This window comes from Cnephaeus nilssonii (assembly GCF_951640355.1).
Source record: "Cnephaeus nilssonii genome assembly, chromosome: 5".
NCBI lineage: Eukaryota > Metazoa > Chordata > Mammalia > Chiroptera > Vespertilionidae > Cnephaeus > Cnephaeus nilssonii.
Genome location: NC_137076.1, coordinates 67,199,033 through 67,224,519, shown reverse-complemented (window position 1 = coordinate 67,224,519; position 25,487 = coordinate 67,199,033). Strand labels below are relative to the sequence as shown.

Genomic DNA, 25,487 nt, shown 5'->3' with positions numbered 1-25,487 from the left:
AGCAGGAGTTACAGCAAGAGCTACAGTTTTCTCCTCTTTGCTTGGGTGGTTTTGGAGCAGTCTGACTGGAGCTGCAGTTTATTTGGTTAAGCTGCCACAGGGCAGGCCATTTATATGCAAAAGCTGCTGTTTGGAGCCTGGGCGGGTTTGTATAATGTGCGGGGCGAGTCTCAGGGTGGGGCGGGGTCTCAGGGCGTCACTAGGCTAGGGTGTGGCAAATAGCAATGGCTGCTAGTCTGCCTTTTCTGCCTTTCCCGTTTCCAAGTCCCTGCGTCCCGTGCTCCAGCGCAGTAAACACTGATTGCTGGGCGCACCTCTGCAAGAAAGTCACTCTCACTTTCCAACACGATGGCCGAGAGTCCAGCTTCTCCCCGTAGGTGTCTGGGTCCCCCGCGCGTCCCCAGAAACTGGATTTCAGAGTGATCGGGAGCTTATCTCCCTTCTGGTTAGAAAAAAAGCCGCGCGTCCCATCGCCCGCCACCAGCCCGATTCACGCGCCTCCATACCTCAGCCCTTCCGCGTTCTTTCTTTTTCAGCTTAACAATAACCCACAACCGTCGGACCAACTAACGTTCTTTCTTTTTCCTTCTTAGTTGTAAATCTACCATTCAGCCAGCTTTCCTGTGGTTCTGGGTGGTAGACGCTTTGTCTTTTAGTTGTATTTTTGAAATTGTTGTGCGTGGCCACAGTTTAGTTGTTTAACTTTGCCGCCATCTTGGTTCCTCCTCGAGCTACTGTGTTTTAAATTTTTAAACTTCCTTTAATGTCTAGATTATTAGTTGACAGCTGGGTTCTCATATCTGATTAAATAGATTTTAAATCTTTAAGAAAATCAAACAGCCTGGCCAGTGTGGCTCAGTGGTTGGGTGTTGATCCAGGAACCAAGATGTTCGATTCCAGGTCAGGGCACATGACCGGGTTGTGGGCTCTATCCCCGGTAGCGAGTGGGCAGGAGGCAGCTGATAGATGGTCTCTCTCATTAATGTTTCTATCTCTCTATCCCTCTTCCTTCCTCTCTCTAAAATCAATAAAAACATATTTAAATTAACAAAGAAAACCAGGTAAAATTTCATTGTTAATCCCAATTTAATACTATCTGCAAAAAGAAGAATCATATATTTAATATTTTAATAATAATTAACTTTTAGAAAGTAAATGGCAATGTTTAATAACTAGTACTTAAATGATGGTATCACCATTGGCTTTATCATAATAATAATGACTAAATTTAATATTTAAAAACAGGGAAATGGTAAAACATACTGGTAAAATAGGCTTTTTACACTAGAAAAATAAAAATAATTTACCTAATGCACATATTATTTATTTAAAAGTAAATCTAGCTGCATTTCCCTCTACTATAGATTAGGATTAGTGTTTTACTTTGTTACTGGTATTTTCAGAAACAAAATATAAAATAAAATGAATGGAAATTTTTAACTTTTCTTTGTTATTTAATAAATGTTTTCTTTTCCTCTACAGGAGACTCTTTCTTCATCCCAAAGTTCAAGAACTTTATGTCTGTTTTCATGACTCAGTTACAGAAATTGCCATTGAAATGGCTTTTAAGTTGTTCTTTGGATTGACCTTGTAACTGTTTTCTTGCTACACAACAACACTGCACAATAAGAAGCATTGAGCAGTTTTAGGATTGCTGAAATGCATACACAGAAGATACTGTTTAGTTTCTTTCCACTGAACATAATATTGTTAAATATTGAGATCATATGTTGTTGGATTTGATGCACTAGGTATTGTGAGACTTTTGAAAAGATACTTGATCAAAATATGAAGAAGGAGTTGTTAACTTATTTCCATTTTGGTATATAACATTAATTTATTGACTAGTTTGAAATAATGTGAAGTGTTTTATATAAAATTAATATAGAAATATTTATCTTGAAAAAATACTCCGTTCGTTGTGTATTTATCTCAAGACTAATATTGAATCTGGTGAAAGAATCAGGAAATTGGGAGAACATGACCAGTCCTGTAACAATTAGGGCTGTAACCATGAGCAAGTCTTTGTACTTCTCTGAACTCAGGGCATTAAGGTATCATGGGTATTAAGGCACTGTGTTTAAAAGTATTTATTAAATGTCTTAAATTTCTTTATATTTTCCAAAAAAAAAACTATGATCTTCTTTTAATACTGAGAATTATTAATAAATGCAGCTACTTATCACCTCAGATTTTCAAACAGACTGAAAACTTGGGGTTTTAATATAGAAGACTTTTTTTTCTTCATTTAATAAAATTTTAGTCTATTGAACTGCTTTCCTGGTATCAAAGAAGCATATTGACCACCACTCAAGAACTGAAACAAAAAGATAAAGCAAACTACAGATCTTAATAAGGATAAATCATTTGCTATGTTATAGATGTATACCATAATGTCCACGTTATAGAGATATTACATTTTTTTAAAATGAAATCAAACATCATCTTGGTTTTATCTCTAAATGGATATTAAAGTAAACATTGCAAATAAACTTAGTATATCATTTTTCCAAATACGTTCTAAGTCACATCTGAAAATAGATTAGTTTGATTACTGGACAATAAATACTTATATGCCACTTTATTAAATAAAGGGGACAAAGTGACAGTGCAGATGCCACAGAGGTATATACTCTTTGGCAGGTATAGAAACATTAAGTTGGGTTTTGTTAGCATCCTGCAAATGGGCCCTTTCACCAAAGTCTATTGATGCAAAAGATTATATAATTGCCATTTAAAAAAATATCAAGTACTGTCTTATCACCATCATATACAAGGTGGGGCAAATATAAGAATAAGCTGTTTTTTGCATACTCACAACTATAAACCTACTTTTGTCCCACCCTGTATTTTTAACTCCCCACAATTCTATTCTAGAGTCTACTGCCTTTCCTTCCTCCCTTTTCTTTAGCTATTATTGATTTATTTTTGTGGGGTTAGAGAACTATACTCAGCAAGGGAAAGTTTATTTGTGCCAAGGGACTTTAGTGATGATGCCTACAGGCAAGATAGTAAATTTGCAGTGCCTGCTTTTTTATATTTCTAATAAAAATGGGAAAACCTGTGAAACCAACTTAGTAGGTTTGTCTGCTTTGAGCATTCTTGAGAATATTGTGAATAATTGTTTGTTGTGTGTGTGAGTTCCCTCTAAATAGTGCTGGCACATGTTATATGCTATAAAAGTGTTAGCTGCTGCTACTACTATTATCAAATATCCATTGGTTGAAAACCAAGGAGTCAGCTAAATCATACCTGCTACTGGACAAAATGTTGGAAAGAAGCTGAGGAAAAGTATTCAGCACTAAACATTTTTGAGAATAGGATTTATACTTTGGCTGTTTTTTAAAATATTATTAAATGTTACTAAAACTTTAGGAACTAAAGTTTAGTCTATACACTATATTGTGTGAAAATAATTTAATTTTGTAGAGCTATATTTCTATATTCTATATAACTGAATCTATTTTTATACTGTATTGATAGTTTTTAATAAAGATGGTTTGGAGTTTGTGGTTGTGTTGCCTTTTCATGCATTGGTCTAAAAAATGTTTATTGAATTTTTACTCTATGCCAAGCGCAGCTGTGGATGCTGGGGATGCAGCAGTGGGGGAAAAAACAGATAAAAATCCCCACCCTCATGGGAGTGAGGAGCACAAAGGCCATGAGACTCTATACTTTCAATATTAACATGTAAATCACCAGAACTGAGTCTCTAAATCAGTAAATAAAATGCAATGCAGCAAGTTAAACTTTTTCAGCTCAGTCTGATCTAAAGTTCTTAATTTAAAAACAAAAGCCATATTTCTAAGTACTTTCAGCTTTGCTGTCTTCTATCAGTGAATATATACCATAAATAAATGAGCTTGAGGATATCATAAAGGAATCTATACTAATAAAAGGGTAATATGCTAATTAGACCAGATAGACCAGACGTCCTTCCAGACAAAGCTGTGGTGGCTGCGAGGGCCGAGGGCAGGCAGCAGCTGCAGCAGCTGCAAGGGCCAAGGGCAGGTGGCCAGCAGTGGCGGCAGCAGTCGGGTGATGGGGGCAGCGCCTTCCCCTGATCACCCTGGTCGCCTCCCGCAGAGGGAGGCCAGACTGCGGCTTAGGCCTGCTACCTGCGGAGTGGGCCTAAGTGGTCAGTAGGACATCCCCTGAGGACTCCTGGAATGTGAGAGGGGGCAGGCTGGGCTGAGGGACCCCTGCACCAGTGCATGAATTTTCGTGCACCGGGCCTCTAGTATGTTATAAACACTATTGAGTCAAATGCAGGGGTAAGCTAGAAAGGAAGAAAGAGCACTGCCCCAGGAAGCAGCTGAGCATTTGCTTTTCTGTCCTCCGAGATACTCCTGTTCCCTGCAACCAGAGATGTTTCCTTTGACTGCTCTTGGCACCTTGGAGTGTGATTCAGGTAATCAATCATCCCTTAAATTTCTCCCAGAGTGCTTGTTAATGCTGCAAATTCCCTGTAAGGAGATTGAAACATTCATTTTTCAGAGTTTTGCAAATAAGACACCAATCATTTATTTCTTGATTTCACAAAGGATCTTATTAAAGTCAATGTAATGAGAAGACTTTAAAGTTTTTAAACCTATGAATAATGACTAGTCCAATTTTTTCAGAAAGATTAATTTGGCAACAACATGTAAAATGGAGAGAGACTTGCGCTGAAAAACCAGTTAAGAGCTGAATAAGTAGCTATGGAAAGGAAAGTAGCATGAAACACCAGACCAGTAGGACTTGCCAGCTTTTTTATGTAAAATAATCAAAATATTAACAAAACTAGAGGCCCAGTGCATGAAATTCAAGCATGGGTAGGGCCCCTAGGCCTGGCCGGCAATCAGGGCCAGTCAGGGCCTTCCGGCTGCCGTCCAAGGCCTCCCTTCCCCAGCTGCCGGCTGCCAGCCAGGGCCTTCCTTCATTCCATGCCACCCCGTGGTGATCAGCACACGTCATAGCGAGCAATCGAACACCCGAGGGGACACTCTGCATATTAGCCTTTTATATATATAGATTCCTACTCTGGAATCCTTTTGGCCTACATATTTGGTTTTTTACTAGTGACAAGTAGCATGAAAAGTGTTAAAACACACTTAAGATAATGAAGAAAAACTTAGAACATAAGTTCAAAATTGTCAATAACTCATCTTGGGTTTTCTGAGTGTGTTTCAAGGCTGCAGGTCCTACAGAGTAAGAGGTAACACAGTGTCTCCATGTATGAGAAACTATCAAACAGGCTATCAAAAGGAATCAGGAATCTATTATAGAGGGATCTCTAGGATATACGATTTTTTTTTAAAAGGGAGGTGGAATTAAATAGAGCCAGACATGATGTACTGAGTGAGTATTCTTGCCCAAAGAAGTCAAACCTGAGTCTGCTCAGCCTCAGAGGAATTCTCAAAGTGTGGGAGGGAAGCCCAAAGAAGCTTCTGTTTTTGTGTCACCAAGACGTCTGGGCCTCCATTGAGGTCAACACTAAGACAATATCTGCCAGTGTCACCATCATTCTCTCATTTGTGTAAGTGGTCTAGCAGCCACATGAGGTGTGACACTGCCATAGGCTGAAGAGCAGTTATGTAAATCCAGCTGTCTTTCCTTCAGACATGAGCTTTCCAAAAATATAAAACAAGGCTATTCTCACTACATTTTTTTTTGTTTTGAAAAAATATTTTTAATATTATTTGTGTTGAGTATTATTTTAAATGAACTAATAGTTTTACATTTTGTTTCAATTTCTGAAATGGTACATATCAATTTATGTCCCACAAAAACAGAAGCTTCTTTGGGCTCCTAATTTTTAAGAGTGAAAAGGGGGTCCTATAATAAAAAATGTTTGGTCCTGACAGGTGTGTTCAATGGTTAGGGCATTGGCCTGAGCACCATGGGGTCGAGGGTTCAATTTCCCCTCAAAGGCTCCTACGGGGGTTGCAGGTTCCATCCCCGAGGGCCCTGGTCCGGGTGTGTGGGAAGGGAACCAATCAATGTGTGTCTCTCACATCAATGTTTCTGTTTCTCTGTCTCTCTCTGTTTCTCCCCATTCCTCCCTCCCTCCTTTCCATTCTCTCTGGGAAGCAATGGAAAAAAATATCCTGGAGTGAGGATTAACAAAAACAAACAAAAAGTTTGTGAACCTCTGTTCTAGAATAGGTCACTGGTAACCTGCACATCCGCATTGCCTAAACCCAAGCTTTACAATTAAAAGCCAGTCCATCTCCTTTGAATGGGCGGTTTGGACTGAGAGAAGCACTGCCCTAGATGGAATTGGCCAATTTCAGTAAAATAAAGGAGAAAGAAGAACATGTTGACTTATGCTTCCAGGGTACAATCAGCAAAAGCAGTGACAACGTGACTAAATGACCCCTGCAAAATTAAAGGAGCAGAAATTAAAGCGATTTCTAAGAGAAAAATGGAGAGTAACCTGGGAACTAAAACTAAACTCGGTTAATCCCACACTGCCCTGCTCTAATTTGCACACTATCTTTACAGAGAAATAGCTCTTCAAGGCCCCTTCCTACACCCTGCGAGGCTCAGAAGCCAGGGGTTCTACACTTCGCCGGCAGCAAGAAAAAAATATCCTGGAGTGAGGATTAACTCGGGCACTGACACTTACCCAGACAGCACCGCGCACGTGCGCGCTGGTAGCTACGTGTGGGGAGTCACGTGGCCCGCACCAGGTGGCGGGAGGCGGTTGGAAGCGCATGCGCAGCTCCCCAGCTCCACCCCACGTGGTGAGCCGATCTCCCAGCATCCTCAGCGCCGCTTTCCCGCCAGGACGACGCCCAAGCGGTTTTCTGCTTCCCTTCGCCTCTTCCGAGCACGTTTTAGCCTGCTGCTGTTGGGTTTTTTCCCGTCCGTCATCCCACCATGCAGCGTGACCCTCCAAAGAAGAAGCCGGAGAAGAAGCGGTTCTTTGACGTCGTGTCCTTCGGGAAGGACCTGCTGGCTGGCGGGGTGGCGGCGGCTGTGTCCAAGACCGCCGTGGCGCCCATAGAGCGGGTGAAGCTTCTGCTGCAGGTGCAGGCGTCGTCCAAGCAGATCGCCCCCGAGGCGCAGTACAAAGGCATGGTGGACTGTCTGGTGCGGATTCCCCGCGAGCAGGGTGCGTAGGGGCGGCCGCCATGCCTTCCTCTCTCCTGGGTGGGGCGGGAGGGGACGACGGCAGGGGCCATGGCCGTGTCAGCTGGGGGGTGATGGGCTTGTTTCTTCGACTTGAAAAATTCAGTAATGGTAACCAGTCAAAGAGGCTCTGCTTTCCCAGGGCCTGCACATGACCAGTCCTAGTGCAGGGGAGAACCATCTTCTCTTTCTCTAAATTTCTCCTTCGCAGCAGGATTTACATACACCTCGGCGCCTCAGGGCCTGGCTCAGAAGGCAGTGTTTGACTCCCAAGATGAGAGGAGATGCTATTAAGCATTTTGCTGTGTGTGAACAAGTGCCCAAATTGCTTAAATACTTGTTGAAATACTATATTCTCCAAATATGGGACCATTGGGGCCTCCCAGTACTCTGAGCCCTATTCAGTGAAAAGAGGTTCTGTTTATTCTTGAAAACTGTTGAAGAGGCAGTCACCTCTGCACAGATTTGAGGGGGGAGCAAAATAACACAATAAAAACAAATAATATTTTAATGCAGTATTTTTTTAAATCCAAGATGAGCAAAATAAAATTTTAAAGACAGGATCAGTATTACCAATTTTTCTTTTGCATCAGATCCTGTCTTTATTTAAAATTTTAATGTTTTGTGGAGTCGTCCCCCCCCCCCCCCCCATTAATATTGAAAGAAAGATTCCAAGGGCTAAATAATGAAAGTGCTTTGTTAGCCATGAAATGCCTTCCGGTTGCAGAATGGCTCCTAAGTTAGCTCAGAGAATGTCAGGATAAATTTATCAGAAGTCTTCTATAATCCATCCATATAGTTGGATTCAATTGAAAACTCTGTATGAACTTTATTTTCTTAAATATATTTTTATTGATTTCAGAGAGGAAGAGAGAGAGACAAACATCAATGATGAGAGGGAATCATTGATTGGCTGCCTCCCGCACGTTGGACCGAGCTGGCAACCCAGGCATGTGCCCTTGACCAGAATGGAGCCTGGGACCCTTCAGTCCACAGGCGACGCTCTATCCACCAGTTAGGGCTCTGTACTAACTTTAAAAAGGAAATAGGCCCATTAACTGTGTGTTCAGAACAAGAAGTGAAGTGGCTTCAACTCCAGTGCAGTTCTCTCTTCCACTCCTAAGTCTAGGTCAGGATATACTCTCCCATAAAAAAGCATTCTCTTCCTAGGGATAAATCTGTTGGGCACAATATGTAGGGCCCAATGTAGACTCTTAAGGTATCATCTAAATTATGAATTTTAAATGCCCATCTGAGAGCTGAACCCAGAAAGCATAAGAGTGGTTCACATTCTCCACACCCCATTTCTTTTATTAGAGCAAGCTCCCCATTTCCTTTAAGGTTTTTACGGGAAAAGTAGGAACTTCTTTCTCCTTAGTTTATATTTATGATTATCTAAACCACTAACCTAACTCTAAAACTTCTTCAGAGAAGTAGGGGGTGCTATATTATTAGCTAATCTACTTTACATATTTAGTCGGGTGAAGTTAAATATTGTGGTCAGATTGTGCTGACCAGTGCTGATTTATTTTATATTTTAAATGTTCTTGGTAATATTTAAACCTGAACATATTCAATATGGCTCTTATAAATTGTGATCATTCTGAATAGTATTCCAGTTTCTGATTTCTATACCTTCAAAGATGAGATGATAAAAGCAGAACTTGAAGATGTTTCCTATTCTTATATACAGGGCCTTATGAATATACTATGGTATATATCCTATGGTAAGAGGTTAGTAATTCACAACAGGGTTAATATTGCCATCTAGGGGCTTTTTTTGAAAATTTTAGGGAATTTTTTTTGTTAGCACAAAGATGGGTGTGCTAAATTGTAATAACGTGAAAGACAAAATCCAGGGAGGCTAAGCATCCTGCTGCTATACATGGCCAGCCCTGCACAAGGAAGGCCATCCCTATCCTGAAAAACTTAGAGCTCCTCCTACTGGATATTCATGTAGCAGTAAAACCTGTTTATGATTATCTAAGCCTCTAACCAAACTCTGATTTAATCTAAATACAAACTATCTGGGCATAGTTCTAGTAAATACTTATCTCTGCTTTCTTTCTAGCCCAAGGATAGATTTCTTTATTCTTGCTCTGAACATAGCTTTAAACATCTCTCTGGATGTCTTTGATACTTTTTATAAGCTTTCCTTGGATTATGAAAGCTTCTGGATTTATCCTGACTAATGCTGTTCTAAAAGATTTATTCTTCAGTTGGTTTTATGATCTTCAACTTTGTGGTATTTTTGTTTTGTTTTGTTAATCCTCATCTGAGGATATTTTTCCCATTGATTTTTAGGGAGAGTGGGAAGCGGGGAGGAAGCAGTGGGAGAAGAGAGAGACAGAGAGAGAGAGAGAGAAACATCAACGTGAGAGGGACACATCAATTGGTCGCCTCCCATACGCATCTCGACTGGGCCTGGGACCGAACTTGGAACCCAGATATGTGCCCCTGACAAGGAATCGAAACCAAGACACTTCAGTTCTCTGGTCAGCTCTCTCCAGGGCTGATCTTCAACTTTGTATGTGCAATTTTATTTAATACTGTTTAAATTTTTATTACACAAGTAATGCATGTTTATTATAGACATTAGAAAAAATAGAGAAGCAAAAAGTAAAAACAAATAACTGCTAAAATCACCACAATTAACATTTTGGTGTCTGTGCTATGATGTTTCACTGCACAAAATATGCATACGTAAATATATTCTTAATTAAAGTAATTGTTGTATTTAATATATTGTAAAATAGCTTTTAAAAAACCTGAACTGTGCAGTCTCATTTTTAAGACCCTACCAGAACTCTTCTCATTTAAGTGTTCCTGGCCATGAGTTCATCAGCTATCTTTAAACTTTTCCAAACTTATTTTTTTGAAAGCTAGAGCAGTAAGGTTTTTATTTGAAAAATGTTTTGGGACATGCAAAACAACATATTAGATATTTACTTTATTTAAAATAAAATGGGAAAATAAGCTTTACTGATATTTAGTATGTGAATTGGCACTGGCACTTAAAATTGGGCCAAAAGTCAGTTAGATATCATGGGACACTAAGGCATTCTAAAAGAGGAGTAGGGGTTAGTTCCACAGTGTAGAGGGGATGACAGGCACTAGTCCTCAGTAATCCTCCTATCTAATAAAAGAGTAATATGCAAATAGACCATCACTCCAACACACAAGATGGCTGCTCCCATGTGGACACAAGATGGCCACCACAAGATGGCCAGCAGGGGAGGGCAGTTGGGAGGGACCAGGCCTGCAAGGGAGGACAGTTGGGGGTGATCAAGCCTGCAGGGGAGGGCAGTTAGGGGTGACCAGGCCAGCAGAAGAGGGAATTTGGGGGCGACCGGGCCTGCAGGGGAGGGCATTTAGGGGTGACCAGGCCTGCAGGGGAGGGCAGTAAGGGGCAATCAGGCTGGCAGGGGAGCAGTTAGGCATCAATCAGGCTGTCAGGGGAGTGGTTAAGGGGTGATCAGGCTGGCAGGCAGAAGCAGTTAGGGGTAATCAGGAAGGCAGGCAGGCAAGCAGTTGGGAGCCAGCAGTCCTGGATTGTGAGAGGGATGTCCGACTGCCCATTTAGGCCCGATCCTACCGGGATTGGGCCTAAACGGGCAGTCGGACATCCCTCGAGGGGTCCCAGATTGGAGAGGGTGCAGACTGGTCTGAGGGACACACACCCCTGTGCACGAATTTCGTGCCCCGGGCCTCTAGTTACATAATAAACATGTTATAGTTTATGTTTGCTCAGCTAAATGGATTTATAGAGACAAGAAGAATATTTGAATATTTTAAATTATCAACAAGAATATTTGAATTATAGATTAATGTACACTATTCTTAAAAAGTAACCTAACTCTAAAGATGCCTTAAGATAGTAGGAGATGATGGCATAAAAACATCAAGTGGCTCAGTAGTTGAGTAAATCTATAAACCAGTAGGTCACAGTTTGGTTCCTGATCAGGGCACACGCCCAGGTTGTGGGCTCGATCCTCAGTAGGGGGCATGCAGGAATGAGCTGATCAATGATGGTCATCATTGATGTTTCTATCTCTCTCTTCCTCTCCCTTCCTCTCTGAAATCAATAAGAAATATGTTTTTTTAAAAACATCATAATTATCAAGATATCTAAAACTATTATGTTCTAATGGTTCAAATAAGTGCACATTTATATTCGAATACCTCCTAGCTATAAGTTTTCCCCAAGCAACCTATTTAAGTAGCTCTTTGTCATTCTCCATCTCCATATACTATTTTTGTTCTTATGACCACCTGACATATTTATATAATTCTTATGGCCACCTGACATGTTTATTTGTTCATTTTCTCTCTCCCTGGCTCCTCACCCTCTAAATGTAAGCACCATAAGTCCAAGAACTTTGTTTCTAGTGCTTTTCCCAGCAGTTCTGCTTTGCAATAGGTACCAAATAACATTTTTTTTAAGTGAGGAATCTTTATCTCATTCTTTAATTTCTATTTTTGGTATATTACATAATAGGTATACTAGCAAAGGCAAATGACTTTTAAAAATGTATATATATTTATGATAGGCTACATATATTTTTACTGATAGGCATTCTGCAAAAACATACTGGGGCCCACTAGTCTAGAATATATTTTAATTGTGCCTAGCATTCCCATTCTTGGCTGTAAATTGACCAGTAAATGGCCCAGTAACTGCTTCCATTTCCCATCAGTTCTATTTTAATTCTTAATTATTTTCTCAGAATTAAGTTCAGAGTATGTTTTTTCTTGCCCTTAAGTTTTGAAGAGATTATTTTCTTAGCAATTAAGATACTGCTATTATCAAAGATACCACAGTTGCTATGTTTTTCTCTACCAATTTTGTGATTATACAGGGTGTCCCAAAAAATGTATACACACTTTAACAGCTGATACCTCAATTTTGAAAATGAAATGTATTTTAATAAATACTGCCTTCATAATTATTCAAACTGTGATTTACATTTTTTGGGGGACACTCTATATATTAGGAAATTGTTCTTTTAATTTATATGACTGCTTTTCCCTTTTTCTATTCTGACCTAAAAAAAAGACTATTGTTTTTTATTGAGAAATGATTTTTAAAGAGAGGCAGTAGAGATTTAATAGCTCTAGGTTGGAGTCAGAGCTGGAATCAAGTCCCAGCCCTTCCCTTACCTTGTGGCCTTGAACCATTTTTATTTAACCTCTCGGCCTCAATTTTCTCAGTTGTGTGCTACATACCTGATGATATGGTAGTTGTGAGGGTTAAACAAGATACTGCCGATAAAATATTCAACTATGTGTCTATTGCATAGTTAGTGCTCAATAAATTTTAACTCTTTAAATCATTATGTATGCATTCATAAATTTGTAAACATGTATTTCTGATGTTCATTTGTAAGTAAGTGCATCTGGGATAAACTTGTGTAGGGGAGCAAAAATTTTCCTTCTACCTTTCTAGCATCTTTGAATACTCTGATAATTAAATTAACAGAAGACATTTTCACAGGAGAAAAGCAAATTTAATTGGGTACGTACATGGCCCTATAAAAATCTGAGAACCACAGGCAGACAGTTGAGGCTTATATGTCCATTCTGAGCTAAGAAGAATGGGGTAGGAGCCTGAGTCTTCCAATGGAAAGAAGAAAATTTACAGGAATATAGGAAAAGCAAGTATTTTGTAAACAAATGTTTGTTGTATTTTGCTGAGATAATGGGGCACTGAAGAGACTTTGAACAAACAGATCCTGCCCAGCTACCACTAGTTTTTTAACCTAGCCCATACTCTTTGATAATTCTCTTCCTGGACCAAGCCCTCTCTCTAAACTTGTGCTGGTAATTAAGGAGAAGGTTAAAGTAAATTTAAAAAGCCTTCTAGTTTTTTTGTTTCTTAAAAACAATCAGCCCAAAATAATCCTTACTCCAGAGACACATTTGGGGTGGCAAATTTTATTCCTCTATGCTTGCATTACACAGAGAGTAGATTTTTTTTTTTTGTCTGTTTGAGGGAATTCATTTTTCATCTTTAAAATGAAGAGACTAATAGTACCTGCCTCATGAGAGATTATGTGCAACTGCTTTATATTCAGCTTAGGATTCACCAAGATTCTGGGGATTTTTCCCCACTAAATATACTTACTTATTTAGCAAATAAATATCTTTCCCTCTATGTACTACACTAATTTAACTTTCAGATTCTGAGGACCAGCCTAGTAAGCTGAAATTATTTCATTTTTTCCATCACCATTTACCCCTCTGTGCCCTCTTCCACCAGCACCACCACCGCCTGCCTCCCTCCTCACACCCAGCAATCACCACACTGTTATCCATGTCCATGAGTTCTCTCTTTTTTTCTTTTTTGTTCAATCCCCCCATTCCCCCTCCCATCCCAGAGCTATCTGCCTGCTCTCTATGAGTGCGTCTTAATTGTCATTTGAATGTTCATCTTTAGAAGACTGATTCTGGATGTTCTCCAAGCTAGGTGGAGAGGAATCTTATTCAGAGTAGTAAGATGAAACCATTTGACAATTTGCAATCTAGTAAAAACAATTATGGCTACTAAAGAGCAAGCCTGTTGCATTCTAGGGCAGCTCTGGATTTTAAGGGTAACACATTAGGATTGGTCAATCCATTGAGATTTGAAGTGAGAAGATTATTAATCTCTAAAGTTTCCTCCAGTCTCTCTATCAGGCCTTGAATTATAAATTGTTCCCTTTTCTGTCTGGGTTCTAAAACATAAAGATAAGGATGCTTTAGACTTCTGTCACTTTCTCCTTCTCATAAGTATGTATACAAACCAATTCTGTCCTAGCAGCCTTACTACTATAGGAATTGTATATCATGATTTGGAAATGATGCTAAGGGTTACTAACTTCTCTGACAAATACTCCTGAACTGTTTTTCTACTAGTGAAGAACCCTATATTCAACTGATAATGGTTTTCCAGAGGTTGTTAGGTATTCAAGGCTTTTCATTGGATATTAATAAAATTGGAATGGAAGTACATGGAGTTAATACTACTTTTTTTCTTCAGTGGAGACACATATAAACTATTTTTTTTTTTCATGAGAAAGGGATTTGCTTTTAAATAGTTCAAATAACTAAGTTTGTTAAAGCTATGGGAATTATTTAATGACTAGAGGCCTGGTGCACAAAATTCGTGCATGGGGGGTGGGTCGCTCAGCCTGCCTGCACCCTCTCCAATCTGGGAGCCCTCAGGGGAGCCCTCTCCAATCTGGGAGCCGTGATGGCTTAGGCCCACTCCCCGTGGTTCTCTGCTCTCTGCAGGGCCTGGCCACTCCGTGCCCACTGCCCAGAGGCCCTCCGCGGCCGGGGTGGGACGCTTGCCTCATCGCCGCGGTGACAAAGCAAGCATTCCGCTAGGCCGCTTACGCTGCCTGCTCTCAGCAGCTGCCGCCCCCCAGGACTGGGGGACTCCAGCGGGGCTGAGGGGACTGGGCGCCACCATCTTGTGGCTATGGGCACCACCGTCTTTGTGACAGAGTGACAGTTAATTTGCATATTACCCTTTTATTAGAGAGGTTAATACAGTATATGTTTATATGTAGTATGTTTTCTTTTGTAGGTTTCTTCAGTTATTGGCGTGGCAATTTTGCAAATGTTATTCGGTATTTTCCAACACAAGCTCTAAATTTTGCTTTTAAGGACAAATACAAACAACTTTTCATGTCTGGAGTTAATAAAGAAAAACAGGCAAGTATAGATAATATCTCTAAAATTTCTAAGAAATGGTTGGTTCGTCTTACAACACTGTATGATGGGAGGATGTGCTCAAGTGGTAGAAAAAATAGTTAAAATAGTAACTGTTAACGCAATATGTGTTAAGTTATAGAAATTATATGTGAAAAACACAACTTTTATAGGTTTCTTTGAACACAGTTTTAATATTTAAGGCATATTTTGTCTCAAAGCAGTATTTCTCTGAATAAATATTAATTTTAATGTAATTATGTTTTATAATTACTACATTACTACACTAGAAAAATTTAGCATTTTGTCTGCTTATATTTAGCAAAAAAAGAAAAAGCAGTCAAGATGCATGTATTTCTGCCCTAGCTGGTTTGGCTCAGTGGATAGAGTGTTGATCTATGGACTGAAGGGTCCCGATTAAGGGCACATGCCCGGGTTGTGGGCTCAATCCCTAGTAGGGAGCGTGCAGGAGGCAGCCAATCAATGATTCTCTCTCATCATTGATGTTTATCCCTCTCCCTTCCTCTCTTATTTAAAAAAAAAAGAGTTATGTATTTCTAACTCTGAGGTCATTTATTCCCTAAAAAAGCAAGTTGTTTCTTTATTACTAAGAACCTATTTAGCTGAGATTTTTTTAATTCCCACCTGAGGATATTTTCCCATTGATTTTTAGAGAGAGTGGATGAGAGAGGGAAAGACAGAGAAATATCGATGTGAGAGAAACACATCGATTGGTTGCCTCCTGCACCAGCCCCACCAGGACCTGGGCTGGGAAGGGGAGGAACCTGCAACAGGGGTCCAAAATTGAACTTGGGACCCTTCAGTCCCCAGGCCAATGCTCTATCCACTGAGCCAAACCAGCTAGGGTTAGCTGAGATTTAAAGTTCATGGCATATATAATCTAAAGACATGATTACCTTATGTGTCCACTTTTGCTAATTTGGGCTACTTTTGCTGGAGGCCATTAAAGTATTTTGCAATTTCAGTATGTCAGCATGTAAACTGTACCTCCTAGACTGCCTGGTAAGAAACAAAGGACACGAAGACAAGTATTCTGGATAGTATGATATGTGTTATTACAGATGTTTACTTAAGAAAATCAGTTTGTAAATCTGGCCTTTTAGCCTTTAGAAAAATAAGGATTTCACACAGTCAGGTTCTGTAGTTTAATAACCACGTTTTAATTTAATATGTTTCAGTTCTGGAGATGGTTTTTGGCAAACCTGGCTTCTGGTGGAGCAGCTGGGGCAACATCCTTATGTGTAGTATATCCACTAGATTTTGCTCGAACCCGAATAGGTGTTGATATTGGAAAAGGTATGGGATTTTTAGAAATACTGACTCTTCCTTCTTTGTGTTTTGAATAATGTACTATTTATTCTAAAGTTATGCTGTAACAACAGTGTTAGTTACAGTCTAAAAATTGTGTTCTCAACCAAATGGTAAGGTCATATGGCGTAAAGATTACTACTTTTTTCTTTTCCCTTAAAAGAGGGAAGGGGAAGGCCAACACTGTAGTAACAAAAGAGCAAACAAAGACTGTTTAAAACTTAATTCCTCTTTTATTTTCCTGGAGAACCACCTCCTAGATCCCTCATACACTTACTCCTGCCTCAACTATGATTCCTCTCTAGGTTAGATGTACAGCTCTCATGCTAGAGATTCCCTTTCCCTCTGTTTCTACTTATTTTATTTACCATATCTTCTATATTTTTGTTATGCAACTGTTTTGGTAGATTATGTTCTTCGGTAGCTTTCTGAGCTTTCTGAAAAGAGTAGAACAGGAGATAAATTGAAATCTTGCTTGTTTAAAAATGTCTCTGTTTTACCCTCTTAATTCTTGGCCATATAAAAAATTCTGGTTTAAATTTAATTTCTTTCACAATTTTAAAAAGTATTACTCTGGATTCTAGTTTCTAATATTGCTCTTAAGAAGTCGATCTCTTACTGTTGATCCTTTTATATGTACCTTTTTTTTCTTTTTAATCATCATATCCCTGATGACCTGATATTTCACAAGATGTATCTTTGTGTGAGTCTTTTTTCAGTGATTGTGGAGGCAACTCTGTTGGTCCCATTCAATCTGGAGCCTTGTGTTCAGTTCTGAGAATGACAGAGGAGAAAGTGACTTGGCTGCTTAGGGTGAAGTAGATTTTGAGTATCCAAATGCTACTTTGCTTTCACTTTAAGAATAGTACAGTACTTAGTTCCCCTAATTTCTAAGTTTTTCTGAGGTTGGAGTCCAGGGCTTTCTTCTCAACAATATCTCCTTCTGCAAGAAAATAAGTTTCAGTTTTCTCTGCTCTACTCAGTGAGGTTCCACTCCTCTACCTCCTTTCCATCATGCCAAAATTTGTGGATTTTATTTTTGTCAATATTCTTCTTTGCCTATATGGCTTTAAACCTGTTTTATTTCTTTACTAGAGGCCTGGTGCACGGATTCATACACTGGTGGGGTCCCTTGGCCTGGCCTGCTTCCTCTCGCAATCTGGGACCCCTCAGGGGGTGTCGGAGGCCCAGTGCATGGATTTGGTTCGATCACCACAGGCCAGGCTGAGGGGCCCCACCAGTGCATGAATCTATGCACTGGGCCTCTAGTATGCATATAAGATCTTTGGTTAATCTCTTCCTGCCCTCTCCCCGCCCCTTCCCTCTGAGATTCATCAGTTTGTTCCATGCTTCCATGCCTGTGCGTTGAGCGTCTGCACCCGGTGTCAGTGTGCGTCATAGCTACCAGTTGAATGGTCGCTTAGGCTTTTATATATATAGATTATCATTTTAATAAATGTCTTAAGGGAGCAGAGATTCACTTAATAAATATTTCTCCATTGCATGCTGTGAACCAGGTGCGCGCATGCATGAGCTCCCTCCCCCACCCCACCCTCTCTCTCTTTCTCTGTCACTTTCACACACATGCACACACAATATAAAACATGGAGTTTGTAGCTCATGTACCTTATAGTATAGTGGGGGATACAAGTAAAAAACAATGAATCAATGACTAAAATATACTGTCACTTAGCAGTAAATGTCATGAAAAAAATTAGGAGAAGGGAGTGACATCATTTTAGATAAGTGATCAGAGAAAATATCTCAGAAAGGATAACAATTTGAGAAAAAATGAAAATAGGGGTTCCATCTTATGTTTAACTGGCAGTCCAAATTTTCTTGTTATTGCTAAGAAAGTAAAAATAATTCATGTACCTTATTTAAGTTCAGTAGTTTTCTCTCAAAATTGGGAGAATTTAGCTTATTTTGAAGGATTATATTCTACACATAATATTTCAATTATTGGCAAAGAGTTCAAGTCAGGGGACAATAAAACAAAACCAACAAACACTCAAAAACTGTGACACCCCATCTATAATGTTAATGATTCTTAAGTTACTAGTTTTTGGTTTTGTCTTTTTGCTCTTCAACTGAAACAAGTCATGAAGTTTTTCATTCCTAATGAAAACTAAAAATTTCTAAATTCCTAGAAGTTACATTTCTAGTAACTTCTGGTAATTTTCTTGAGCCTATCATATTGCTTGAATTAGATTGGTTTTAAAAGAGATTGATATTTAAAAATTTTTTTAAATACTACTTGAAAACTTAATTATTTGTTAACTAATGGGAGAATTTTGATGTGTGCTTTTATTTTGTTAGATTTCTAAATGGCAATTCCAAGTACTTTAAATATGTAAAATGTTTAAATAAAGTATCTGATATATAATGCTGCTAATAAATTTCAAATGGTTTTATTTTAGGTTCTGCAGAGCGACAATTCAAGGGTTTAGGTGACTGTATTATGAAAATAGCAAAATCAGATGGAATTGTTGGTTTATACCAAGGGTTTGGTGTTTCAGTACAGGGCATCATTGTGTACCGAGCCTCTTATTTTGGAGTTTATGACACAGTTAAGGTAATTTGGGGCTTTAGTATATATTAAATGGTTCGTTTCTTTTTTAAAATTCTTTATTGTTTAAAGTATTACATATGTCTCCTTTTTCCCCTCATTGATCTCTCCTGGCAACTCCCCCTGCCCCCTGCACATGCCTTCACCCCCCTAGTGTCTGTGTCCATTGGTTATGCTTATATGCATGCTACAAGTCCTTTGGTTGATCTCTTCACCACCGCCCCCCTCCTTTCCTCTGAAGTTTGATGGTCTGTTTCTGGATTATTTATGTTCATCACTTTATGTTGTTTATTATATTCCACGAATGAGTGAGATCATGTGATATTTATCTTTATCCGACTGGCTTATTTCACTTAGCATAATGCTTTCCATGTCCATCCATGCTGTTGCGAATGGTAAGAGTTCTTTCTTCTTTACAGCAACATAGTATTCCATTGTGTAGATGTACCAGAGTTTTTTAATCCACTCATCTGCTGATGGGCACTTAGGTTGTTTCAAATCTTAACTATAGTAAATTGTTCTGCTATGAACATAGGGGTGCATATGTCCTTTCTGATTGGTGTTTCTGATTTCTTCGGATATATTCCTAGGAGTGGGGATTACTAGTTCAAAAGGGAGTTCTATTTTTAATTTTTTTATTGTTTTAATTAGTAACATGTTCAGCAGATAAGTTTACTTTTAATTATATAAATCAAAACAAACAATGGAATGAGAGACATTATAGAGTTGTTTAATCATGACTTTGCCATAACCTAATTAAATTATAACTCTATTGTGGATCTGATTTGAGATATAGAGCATAAACCCAAATATTAAGATTTTTTGCTGTTTACACTAAAAAACTCACTATACATCATAATCAAATCTTTGACATATAGAAAGGCTTCTGACAGAATTTTCTGATTTTAAATTGAGTTTATTATCTCTTTTTTTACATGCATATAGTAAGTTTACTATCACCATTTTAGAAAGTAAGCAAGGCATAATTAGTTAAATGTAATAAATGCTACTATAGCTCAGGTGTTTATTGGGTACTGTTAGATTCTTTATTGTATTCTCCAGATTGTTTTAGCAATTGCCTTTTCATTTCAGATTTTAATATCATTTCCATAAGGTAGGAAAAAGAAAGATTGTAATAATGGCTACCATTTTTGAGCTATTACTTAGTTCTAGGACCTTTGTTAGTTCTTTACATCCTCACAGTGTTCTAGGATAGCTTTTAAAAAAATGTTTCTATTGATTTGAGGGAGGGAGGGAGAGAGAAACATACATTGAGAGAATCATTGATCAGCTGTCTTCTGCACACCCCCTGTGGGGATCGAGCCCGCAACCCGGAATCGAACCAGTGACTTGTTCAACCACTGAGCCACACTGGCTGGACAAGGATAGCTTTTAATAGCCCCATCTTAAAGATAAATAACTGAGGAGTGGTTAAGTAATTTATTTACATGGCAAGCAAAATATCCCATTATCTTAAAAACTATCATAATGCTTCCAAAATTAGGCAATGAAATTAATATCAGTATTATTTACTAAATTAGATTAAAAATTGATGGAAGTTTTATAATAGTTTTCTATATTATCTCTACCCTCCATTAAATATAGTTGCATATCATTTTTATTATGGTTCAGACATAGAACTTTTAGTTTGTAGTGTGTTTTTTCTTATGTATATTTACTTAATAACAGAAAAGTTTATGTGCACTTTCCCTCTTTGCTCTATTACCACCTCTAGTAGCTGTAAAATTTAGGAATGTTTCTTCACTAACTTAGTCCTTTAAAGCTGTTTATCAAATATCATCTTTTGATGATAATAGCAGGCATTATTTCAGTTTTTTTCAACTCTGTGAAGAGCCATGAACAACATTTTTGGTCACTGGCTGTTATCTTCCCTAGTTTTAAGTGCCATTAATGACAACCCAATTTAGAAAATACCCTTTTTCCCCCCAAATATGTTTTTATAGGATAGTCATGTATGACATTCTCCTTTCTAACTGATATCCTGCTAATATTTTAATTTTTCCATATTAAATTCAACTGTTTTTAATTGCATCTTAAGTATAATTGAGCCCTCTTTCATATATTCCTAAGAGTTATTCTTTGACTTAGGATTTAAGATGTTTTAGAAATTTAGATGGTTACTTTATACATTATTTTTTTCTAGGGCTTATTACCCAAACCAAAGGAAACCCCATTTCTTGTCTCCTTTTTCATTGCTCAAGTTGTGACTACATGCTCTGGAATACTCTCTTATCCCTTTGACACAGTTAGAAGACGTATGATGATGCAGGTATTTATATTATTATTTGAAAGTTTAGTTGAGTTTTCCACTATCTCTGATATTCAGGTATAATTTATTCAAATTTTAGAGACATTTTGACTGGAAAATACGTCATTTGTTAATAAATCCATGCTGTGCTCTTGCCCAGTGGCTCGGTTGGAGCATCGTCCCATATACCAAAAGGTTGCCTTCTTGATTCCCAGTCATTTGCGGGTTCAAACCCCTACGGGAGGCAACCGATCAATATTTTTCTCAAATTCACCTCTCTCTCTCTCCCCTCCCCCATCCTCTCTCTCTAAAAATCAATAAAAACATATCTTCAGGTGAAGATTAAAAAAAAATAAATGCATGCCGTTTTGGTATTTCTTTACTATTACTATTATTAGACAGCCAGCATCCAGCAAAGTTTTTTTTTTTCTTCTGCTATCAGAACAGAAATGCTTTCTACTCCTGTAGCATACATTGTTTGAAGGGTAGAGGAAGATGGTAGGGATTGGATGAGTATGTCTGTCTTAACTGAATATTAGATCAAGTAGAATAAGCCTAGTCACAAGCCACTGACTTATGTAATATCATTAGTTGTAGTATATTTCAATAAAAAGTAAAAAAATTTTAACTTCAAAGATGAAAACTTATTTATAATGATCTATGTTCTAAATATAGTCAGTTTTGATACATTCAATCTCCAATACTGTTACTTGTTAACATTCATTCATTCAGCAAATATTTGACTGCCTAATCTATGCTAAGTTATGGTGACACAAGTAAAATAAGGCAGAACCTGCACCAAAATTCATAGCATAGTATTGAAGGCATATAGTTAATGGTTCAAGTAGAAATGCGCATAGGTTCCAGGAATGCAATAGAAGAGGGGTGCCCAAATGCTTACTGTGATCAGATGTGGCCTCTTGCAAAGCTGATCTCAGTAAATAGGCATTTTCCCCGGTGAAAGAACATTTTAAACAGAGTGGGGAAAACATAGTACATAGAGATACACTTAAGAAGTAGTTAATTACCCAGATGATGATTTTCATGGGGGCAAGTGCAAATAATGAGGCCAGAAAGCTAGAAAAGTTCTGTATGGCTTACTATGCCAGATACTGTCCTAAGCATTTTACACTTTAACTCGTTTAATTCTCAAAGTAATACAAAGGGGTGTGGTTACTATCATTACCCTCATTTTATGTCTATGAAATGGTCCTGGAAGAACCCACAAGGCCACCAGAAAGGGTAAAACATTATCTAACCTATTACATCATTCATGGACCATCCTTAAAAGTTATTCCTTTGTTTCTTCTGGATCTATATCTAGCTCTAGTTTAATATATTGAGAACTTTTTATCTTCACCTGAGGACATGCTTAGAGAGTGGAAGGGAGAGAGAAAGAGAAAGATCAATGTGAGAGAAACATCAATTGATTGCCTTCCGTATGCTACCCTGACTGGGAATCAAACTGGCAATCTTTTGATGCACAGGACAACATTCAACCAACTGAGCCACTCCGGCTGGGCTACATTGAAACATTTTTTAAATGGAAAATTAATTTGCACAATATAGTAATAAACCTGTATTGTGGATTAGTAAATGGTACTATATCAATGTTAAGTTTTTCTGATTTTGATAACTATTCTTTGGGTATGTAAGAAAATATTCTTAAAATGCATACTGAAGTGTTTAAAGATAATGGTTATGATAGCTGCAACTTACTGTCAAAATAACTGTGTTTCAGTGTATTGCTAGGGCTGCTATAAAAAGTACAATAGATAAACAACAGAGATTTATTTTCTTTTTAAAAAATATATATTTACTTCAGAGAGGAAGTAAGAGGGAAAGAGATAGAAACATCAATGAGAGAGAATCAGCTGCCTCCTGCACGTCCCCTACTGGGGATTAAGCCCACAACCTGGGCATGTGCCCTTTACCAGAATAGAACCTGGGACCCTTCAATCCAAAGACCAACACTCTATCCACTGAGCCAAACTGGCTAGGGAGAGATTTATTTTCTTACTGTCCTGGAGGATAAATGTTCAAGTTAAGGTGTCGACCAGGGTGGTTCCCTTCTGAGGGTATGTCTCCTTGGCTTATAGATGGCTGTCTTTTCCCTATGTCTTCCCATGGTCCTTTGGTCTCTCTTTTTAAAAAGATGGCCATATTGTATGACATTGGACCCTAATATGCTCATTTGATCTTAGTTACCTTTATAAAGACCCTGTCTTCAAATGTAGTCACATTCTTAGGTGTACTGAGGATTTAGACTTCAATATGTGGACTTTGTGGGCACACAATTCAGCCCATAATAGTACGGTTGAATTTTTGTACTTTTATATCCCACAACTTTCTTAAACCCTATTACAAATACTAATCTATGTGTACACTCTTTGAAGATTTTTTTTTTTACACACAGAGGTCTACGATCTGCAAAAAATGCCAGGTTCTTTCATTTCTTTTATCAATACTTACACCTTTTACTTCCTTTTCTTGCATTTATGCACTGTTTGAGACACCTGTTACAGTGGTATATTAAAGAAGTAATTGGCCACCTTGTCTTGTTCTAATCTTATAAGGAGTGCCTTCAGTATTACATAATTTAATGTTAGCTGTGGGGGTTTTGTAGTTATCTATTGTCAAGCTATGGCTTTTCCTTTCTGTTTTAGGTTATAATAGGTAGTAATTATGAATGGCAGTAATGCTTTTTCTATATCTATTGACATCAGATCATTTTTCACTTTTCATGTGAATATAGACTATTAATCTATTTTTTAAATATATTTTTATTGGTTTCAGAGAGGAAGGGAGAGGGAGAGAGAAACAGAAACATCCATGATGAGAGAGAATCATTGATTGGCTGCCTCCTGCACATACCCTACTGGGAATCAAGCCTGCAACCTGGGCATGTGCCCTTGACCGGAATCAAACCTGGGACCCTTCAGTACACAGACTGACACTCTGTCCACTGAGTCAAACCAGCTAGGGCTATTTATCTATTTTCCAGAGCTAACCCAACCTTATGTGCCTGGAATAAATCCAGCTTGTTCATGATGTGTTATATTTTGTATCCCTTAGTGGGTTTGATTGGCTAGTTTTTGTTCAGGATTTTGGCATCCATGTTTCAGCGACACTGGCTTGGAATTATTCCTTCTTATATTGTCCTAATCTAATTTTGATATCAAGGCTTTGTAAGCTTCATAAAATATGTTGGGGATTCTTCTTAATTTTCTCTTCTCTAGAATAATTTATGTAAGATTAAAATTAAATGTTTACTGAATGTTTAGTAGAACTTACATATAAAATCTTCCTTATGAGAAGATTTTCAATAACTGACTAATTTTCTTTAATGAATTTATTATTCCATTTTTTTCTATTCTGTTGGTAAATTATGCTTTTAAGAAATTTATTTCTCCCGAGTTTTCAAAGTAATTGCCATGAAGTTGTTTGTAATATCATGTTACTCTTCTTTTTTTTATTGATTTCAGAGAGGAAGGGAGAGGGAGAGAGATAGAAACATCAATGATTAGAGAGAATCATTGATCGGCTACCTCTTGCACACCCTACACTGGGGATCGAGCCCACAACCCGGGTATATGCCTTGACCTGGAATCGAACCGTGACCTCCTGGTTCATAGGTCAACGCTCAGACATTGAGCTACACCAGCGGGGCTATCATGTCTCTCTTAATATCTGAATCATCTGCTATTTCTAATAGTTTTGGTGCCAGAATGTTTCCAGAGATTTATCAGTAAATTATTTCAAATAACTAACTTTTGGCTTTTCATGCTTTCTGTTGTGTTTATTTTCTGTTTATTTTATTTCTACTTTCTTTGGGTTTATTCTTTGTCTAAAAATGTTTAAGTTGCACATTAATTTCCTTATAAGTCACCACTCAAGCTGCATCTTAAGGAGTTTTGTGGTTATTATTAGGTTTAAAATATTTTCTAAGTTGTGTTCTTCTTAATACCCAAGCATGATACTTTTCTAGTTATTTTTTTTACTATTGATTTAGCACTTCATTGCAGTGTGGTGAGAGTATAAATCATGGTTTGTGATGCCATCTTTTGAAATTTGTTAAGCCTAATATTTGCTCAGTTTTCAAGTGTGTCTCCAACCATTAGATATACATTCAATATATACCCATTAGCCCAACATACTTACTCGACATGGTTTTATTTTTACCTGTACTTAGTGCTGAATAAAATCTATCTTAACGTAAAAGCTATTACAATAATGGTAAAATATTTGTCTTTATGTAGAGCGGTGAGACTGAACGGCAGTATAAAGGAACTATAGACTGCTTTGTGAAGATATACCAACACGAGGGAGTCATTGCATTTTTTCGTGGTGCCTTCTCCAATGTCCTTCGTGGTACAGGGGGCGCTTTAGTGTTGGTATTATATGATAAAATTCAAGAATTCCTTAACATTGGTATTGGAGGTAGTTCATCAGGAGATTAAATTGAGAAATGCATACATTTAACTTGTTAAACATACAAATTATATAGCT

The 25,487-nt window shown here is 38.1% G+C and overlaps 2 protein-coding genes across 3 annotated transcripts in view; both read left to right on the top strand.

The window, feature by feature from the left end:
• INTU (inturned planar cell polarity protein) overlaps positions 1–3,343 on the top strand; it is a 71,974-nt gene extending 68,631 nt beyond the window's left edge. For both annotated transcript variants that reach the window (XM_079771341.1, XM_079771340.1), the window contains exon 16: positions 1,483–3,343. In XM_079771341.1, the coding sequence (XP_079627467.1) occupies positions 1,483–1,594 (112 nt within the window). In that variant the 3' untranslated portion in view covers positions 1,595–3,343. The remainder of the gene's footprint in view (positions 1–1,482) is intronic.
• A 3,252-nt stretch (positions 3,344–6,595) lies between these two features.
• SLC25A31 (solute carrier family 25 member 31) lies at positions 6,596–25,450 on the top strand. The gene is made up of 6 exons (XM_079772272.1): positions 6,596–7,099; positions 14,687–14,814; positions 16,011–16,128; positions 18,561–18,715; positions 20,874–20,999; positions 25,238–25,450. Exons 1-6 carry the CDS (start codon positions 6,865–6,867, stop codon positions 25,436–25,438), a joined length of 963 nt encoding a protein of 320 aa, XP_079628398.1. The 5' UTR covers positions 6,596–6,864; the 3' UTR covers positions 25,439–25,450.
• The last annotated feature ends 37 nt before the right edge of the window (positions 25,451–25,487 follow it).

Excerpts from the sequence above, each read along its gene's own strand:
- SLC25A31 (XM_079772272.1), top strand. The coding sequence starts at position 6,865 with ATGCAGCGTGACCCTCCAAAGAAGAAGCCGGAGAAGAAGCGGTTCTTT. Across the intron at positions 7,100-14,686 it reads GCGGATTCCCCGCGAGCAGG|GTTTCTTCAGTTATTGGCGT; the intron begins GTGCGTAGGGGC and ends TTTCTTTTGTAG. Across the intron at positions 14,815-16,010 it reads GAGTTAATAAAGAAAAACAG|TTCTGGAGATGGTTTTTGGC; the intron begins GCAAGTATAGAT and ends AATATGTTTCAG.